Genomic DNA, 6568 nt, shown 5'->3' on the forward strand with positions numbered 1-6568 from the left:
CCAGTTAATATACAGTCAGTGGGTCAAACAGAATCTCCAACAATGAGTATTGCTCTTGTTCAAGACAAAAAAATTATCTATAGTTAAAATAAACAAAGGTAAATGTTCTCTTGGATGAGTACAACACAAGAAAAAACGGATACAAAAGATCTCAAATGTTCAGGAAGAGTTTTCAATGAGGCCTCAGTGTTTGCTGGGCTTGTTAGTTTGTGGGTCCTGCTCCTCAATACGAAGAGCCCAATTTGTCCTGTTGTTTCATTGCTCAGCAGAGCATGAACTCGTAGATTCATCTTTCACCAAAGTGACAAGAGCTTTGCAGAGCCTGACCTCCTTTATCGCTGCCTGCTTTAGGCTTCACCCTCTTATGCCCACTTCAATAAACTGCAACAAAACCCGAATTCACTCAACTTTTACTGCAGATTCTGGCTGCCAGCCATCAGTGGGCCTCCACTGCCAGCTTTCATGGCGCTTTTCTGCCACGTCTTTAATGATCAGTGTCATCAAGTTAAAAAAATAAAGCTAAAAACATTATGAACCATCCCTCCTTTTTATTAGCATACGGTGAAGTACACACATTGGGTGGAGTCAAATCCACACATTTTATTTCTCGTTTTGTGCAGATATTATCTTTCTCCTTTAAAAATCCAGCAGCGTACAAACAGTTTTCTGCTACAAAAATGTAAAGTGCATAAAGAGTCGTGTTACAGTACATTGCTACATAGAAACTCCAATCATGCTTAAAGCAAAAAATCAAAGGAAGAACACGTTTACTGATTAATTTAAACTAATATTAGAGTAGGGAACACATCTAAACGTTAAAGTGCAGGCAGTGATTTGTTTTATGTGCAAACATGATTGTTTTAGATCGTAGCTGTAAGGGAGGAAGCAGGCAGAGAATTCAAGAAGTGCTGCAGAGTGGAGAGGTACTCCTCCGGGTGGCATCGCAGGTGGGCTGCATGTTTGGACTCTTTCCACCTCTTGTTGTCAACGCTCACTCCTCTCCGCTTCCAGAAGTCGATCAGCTTCTCCAGGACCGCCGGGTTGCACATCGCATCGTTCTCAGAGAAGAAGAAGAGGGCCGGGGAAGTGACGGGGCTTCTGTGGAAGATCTGGATGCTGTTCTCGTAGAAGTCGGCCGTGTGGGTCTTGAAAAGCCAGAAATAAAGCATGGCTGTGTTCTTTATGAAGCCCTCTAGGCGAGGCAGCAGAGTCTTACCCAGACCTGTGAGAAAGGTCGGACGATTAAAAAAAACAAAAGGGGGAGGAGACAAGACGAGGTCAGTTAAGGTCATTGTTCTCTAAGTGATGCTTCTTGGACAGGTTGTCAAATAAACAAAATTAAACTTCAATAATTAATAAAAATGACTTAATAAATACATTTAAATAAATATACAAAATAAACATGTAAATAATAAAAATAATAATCAATTAAAAATCAAATAAAACAAATAAACTGAATAAAAATAGTAATAATACATAAATAATTAATGAATAAATATATTGAAATAAATAAAAAACACATTTTAATAATAAAGAATAAGTAAATTAGAATAAATACACAAAATAAAAACGTTATTTAAAACAAAATAAATACAAAAAATAAATAACAAGTAAATAAATAAAAACAATTAAAAAAACTACATAAAAATACATAGTAAATAAAAAATTCCCTCAAAAATGCTAGTAAATAAATAGACAGAGACACTCAAACAAATTCTAAAATAAATCAAGTGTCTTCCTAGAAATGAAGAAAATTAATCATTTTAAAAATGTTTTTAAAATATATAAGAAATTAATATATTTCATGTTTTATCAATTTTTTGCTGATGCACTATTTTTTTTATTTTTTCTTCCTAAAGATTTATTTTTGCTTTATTTTTTGAACTTGTCGTGTCAAACAGCTAGGCAAACAGATGAGCACTGAGAGCCTCTTGTGTTAGATTTTATTTTCACAACAGTTGATATTGATCTTCTGACACGCACATTTGTATAAACCCCTTTTGTAATTTTTGCTAAACTTTATTTTTATTGATTAGGTTTGTAATTTTTTTATATATTTTTTATTGTTTTTGACATTAATATACTTTTTTACCCAAATTGATTTTTTTTTTATTTTAGCTGCTCATTTACTACGATTATTTGGGGTTAACCAATTCAACAAGGAAAACACGAAGAAACATTTTCTGCATAATCCTTATTACATTGGAAATTGGCCTCTAGGTTGTGGGCGGGGAAGCTATATAAGGCAAAATGTGTCTTCTTTGGATTAGGAAATCATAAAAATGTGGATTTCAGAAGAATTTGACCTTCTGCCTCCATTACAAACATTTCCTAACATTTTCTTAACAGAGTCTCGAAACGCAAGATGTGGCAATTCATACATTTGTTGGATTTCTTCGGAAATCCTTGCTTGGATGCCCTGTTGTGTTGCAGCTGAGTGATTGCGATGAGAAATAGTGTGACACAACACACATATCTGTCATATTTTCAACAAAACATGACTTTTAATACTTTTCATCAGTCGGTAATAATCTGTTTATAACCAAAATCATAGTTAACGGTTGATAAGTGCTGGAAAATATCGCAAAATTTCATAATTCAAGCTTAATTTTATAAAGTAAGACTTAATTACCTTTTTTTGCACCAAAATAAAATAAAACACAATGATGTCAAACATTAAATGCTTATTTTTTAATATTAAATTGCACTATTTTTTTCCATTTTTCCTTTGATTGACTATATTTCAATGTAAGTTACAAACAAGTGTGTCAAAGAAATCCTATACGCCTGACAAACTAGAGAAGTAGGTCAGTACGCATTATTAAAAGACAGAAAGCCATCACTAGAGTAACCCAACTGCAAATGAGGTTGTGTAATAGGTCACTTTCACTCACCTGTTGCCATGTGCTCCAGTGACCCCACCACCAGACTGTCATAGATATGCCCTATCACCCTTTGTGCCAGTACACCGTGTCTTTTGGGTTCCTGGGCTATGTGGGTGAGAACCTGGGTGAAAGTGTAGCCACCGATGGAGGAGGCGTGGACCAACACGTCCCGTCCTGAGAACGGGGGTTCCTCCAGAATATGCAAAACCTCCAGCCCGTAGTCGAGGCCCCAACGAGGCCACAAGAAGTGCATCACACTGCTCTGGACCAGGAGGACGTCCATGCCACGCTCCAAGTAGAGGTTACGATACTTGGCAACGGCCACTGGCTGTGCGCCGAGCCAAGAGAAGAAGACGAGGAGCGGACGAGAACGGGATTGATTTAGGGTAGAAATGGTCGTATCTGTTTGTGTTTCTGACAGCAGCGAGGACGAATCATCCGATGGAGGAAGAGGCTGGGAATCTTTGGCAGAACATGGGTGGTGAGACCCAGCTGGCGTAATTGGAGTACTATAATAAATGATGCCGTTGCAGATCCTCCTGGCTACATACTTGTCATCGTCGACTGGCTTAGATGGCGTTTCATCAGTCTTGAAGAGACTACAACAGAAAATAAATCACATTTCAGAATAAATCATTCGCATCCTGCCAGAAAATACCATAAAATCACAAACCATGAGGATGATATATTCAATAGGAATGGCCTAAAAAACAAAACTATTTCAAGTCATTTTTTTTCATTGCTGACACCCAATCATAAAAAGTGAAACAGATTCATCAATTCGTCAACATGTTCTTCAGGATATACAAACATCCTGACTTATGTTTTCTAGCTTGTATATTAGAGATAACGGATTATGGGATCTAGTGACTTTTCAACAATCTTATATTTTAAAGGTATTTACCATGTTTACTTTGAATATTAAGATTTTCAAGAGAAAAGGATAATAACTAAGTTCATAACAAGGAGAAAACATTCCTACTTTCTATAATTAGTTGTGGCGTCCCACAGGGATCTATCTTATGCCCACTTCTAATCATAATCGTTGATGCCTGAAAGCAGAACTTATTCAAGTTTTTTTTTCATTGCTGACACACAACCCAATCATAAAAAGTGTTCAAAGGAAACAGATTCATCAATTCGCGAACATATTCTTCTTGATATACAAACTCCTGACTTATATTTTCTAGCTTGTATATTAGAGATAACAGATTATGCGTTCTAGTGACATTTCAACAATCTTATATTTTCAAGGATTTTACCATGCTTACTTGGAATATTAAGATTGTCAAGAGAAAAGGATGAAAACTTGGTTCATAACAAGGAGAAAACATCCCTACTTCCTATAATTAGTTGTGGTGTCCCACAGGGATCTATTTTAGGCCCACTTTTAGTCATAATCGTTACTTTAAAAAAGTAATGTACACTAGCAGTACATAAATGGGAATTGAAATTTGAGTTTTTATAATTACAAATTTTATACTCTTGCTTGCAATTATGAGAGAAGATTGTCTCTGTAAACCCTTTGAAATCAGATGAGAAGCAGCAGCACTTGTTACTTAAAAAAAAACATCTAATCTTTGCGGATTAGATAGTGTTGACATTTTCTAATCACATACCAATCTAAGAACCAACCGGTTTGTGGACATTTCACCCTCAGATATTTAAACATACATGCTACAAATGTTTGCAGACGGTCCTTAAAAGCAGGTTGTTACAATTTTACAGTTTTTTTTAAAGAAATGTTGTTCAGAGATGTATTTTGACCTAAAAACCTAAATATTCTGTGGTCTATTTGTGCATCTTTTTTAAAGAAATTGTTAAAAGTGATGGGCCTAATTCTTAATTATTTGGCTGACTAAACAAATTCTCCAACCTTGTTATTCAGAGTAAGCATTTATTGTAGCTGCATCCTTGAACTGTAAGCATCCACTGATGGGATGAGGGATAATCACACATTCCAAGAAAGCAGCTGATCGGTGAGGCGCCTCTGAGCTGGAGCCTCACGTATAGCTGCGTTTGGAGCGTTTTCCCTGCGTTCCTGCTGCGTCTGGAGCCCGTTGAGGCCACACAGGCCCGTGCGCAATGCTCGCGCAGGTTTTCCTCCAAACGGATCACGTCATTTTCAGAGCAACGTGTCATGTGTCATTACCCGGTGGAGAGCGGCAGATTTCCCATGATGACAAGCGGCGGGGGTGGGCTTGTGGTCCCGTTCCTTCTGGCTGATGGGGTGGAAATGAAACCGCTCCTGCTGCTGCTGCTGTGGGTTCAGGTCTGCAGCGGTACCTGGTCGCTGCGGCAGCTAGATAGATAGTCCTGAATGAATCTGTCCTCCTCTGCAGCCGTATGGCCCCGCCCCCTTTCCACTTTCCGAGCGCGCAAGGACGCGTTGCGCGCTCCCGCGAAAATAAATAAATAAACATAACCTCATTATTGCTCGTATAAAAAGAAACCACAAAAAATACTAAAGTTGGTCCTAAACAATTAAACATAATTATTGATGTATTAATTATTATTGATGCATTATCACTGTTATTCCAAAGCTTGGTTTTTATTTATATTTTTTCCCTTTTTCTCCTTCGGAGCATTAATGTCATGACGTCACACTGACCACTTAAGCGGCCAAATGGGGAAACACAACAAGGTCATCAGTTTGTCCTGATCTGCGTACAAACTATAAGAACGCAATACCACTAGTCACCACTAGATGGAGCCAAATTACTAAAATAAAGCCGGTTAATGCATTAGTTTCTGCCTTTCAAAGTAACTAACAAGCTTTTTTTATTAGTATTATTATTTGATTGATTATTTATTGGTAATAGATTTGTGATTAAAAAAACAGGATTTTTTAAATTAAATATCTACACTTTGTGATTCATTACATAAATTAGAAAAGGCCAACGATGTTAAATTCTCTTACAGTTTAATAATAACAAAACACCCTTCCTAATTAATTTCTGCTCATTTTTATATTGCTTTTTTCTGGACAGAAAATATTAAAATATTTTTTGCCAACTTTAGACAAATAGTATGTTATTTCCCTTTAGACTCAATAATTGCTCACTTTCGAAGTGGTACATTTTAAATTTATGTATGTTTTCCTCCCCAATATTTTCACATCAACATTTATTTTAGTTTGGTTGTCATGACAACGCACTGAATTAGCTCCCACCGGTTATGATCACATCTTTCCACTCATGACAGCAGAGCCAGCTTTAGCAATTCTCCCTTCTCCAAGTAAGCTGGGTTTCGATTATTCGTGCAGACATTTCTGGATCTATTTTACTGCAATGTGCTACAATGATCATGTCACCAAAATAAGAGCATTAAAAGAGACCACAGAACCAAATCCCAGATGGGTTTTAACATATTGTTCATATTGTTTCCAGCAACCTCTAGTTCGAAAGCTGAAATTTAAACTTAAACTATTTTTGATCATAAGAAAAATAAATATGTTGCATTCTGGTTGTTATATTTAGGCAACTAAATTAGTAGTTTATGCACTAAATAGCAGATTTTGCAGAAAAATATGATTATTCATATTTTCTTTTATTTATCTCGTACTCATGTTGGTTGTCAAAGCAAAGTCTATGTTTAGACGTTCAGCTTCAATCAGGAAATTGCAAAAACTAAAAAGCTAAAAGCTGCATATTAATTGAAAAATGCAATTTTCAAAACAAATC

General features: G+C 36.3%; 2 protein-coding genes across 2 annotated transcripts in view; both read right to left on the reverse strand.

Moving 5' to 3' along the window:
* The window catches only part of impdh1b (IMP (inosine 5'-monophosphate) dehydrogenase 1b), an 87256-nt gene that overhangs the window by 5433 nt on the left and 75255 nt on the right, over nt 1–6568 (reverse strand). The window lies entirely within an intron of this gene.
* On the reverse strand, nt 534–5595 carry LOC118597894. Its single transcript, XM_036210346.1, has 3 exons — nt 5038–5595; nt 2895–3484; nt 534–1222 (listed from the first exon to the last, which is right to left on the reverse strand). Exons 1-3 carry the CDS (start codon nt 5061–5063, stop codon nt 861–863), a joined length of 978 nt encoding a protein of 325 aa, XP_036066239.1. The 5' UTR covers nt 5064–5595; the 3' UTR covers nt 534–860.

Source organism: Oryzias melastigma, linkage group LG23, assembly GCF_002922805.2.
Source record: "Oryzias melastigma strain HK-1 linkage group LG23, ASM292280v2, whole genome shotgun sequence".
Classification (NCBI taxonomy): Eukaryota; Metazoa; Chordata; class Actinopteri; order Beloniformes; family Adrianichthyidae; genus Oryzias; species Oryzias melastigma.

Bases quoted from the DNA above. Each gene is read 5' to 3' on its own strand.
- LOC118597894 (XM_036210346.1), bottom strand. From the start codon at position 5,063: ATGGGAAATCTGCCGCTCTCCACCGG. The intron at 3,485-5,037 runs GTAATGACACAT...TTTCTGTTGTAG, and splicing joins AATCTGCCGCTCTCCACCGG to TCTCTTCAAGACTGATGAAA. The intron at 1,223-2,894 runs GTGAGTGAAAGT...CCTTTCTCACAG, and splicing joins ACTGGAGCACATGGCAACAG to GTCTGGGTAAGACTCTGCTG.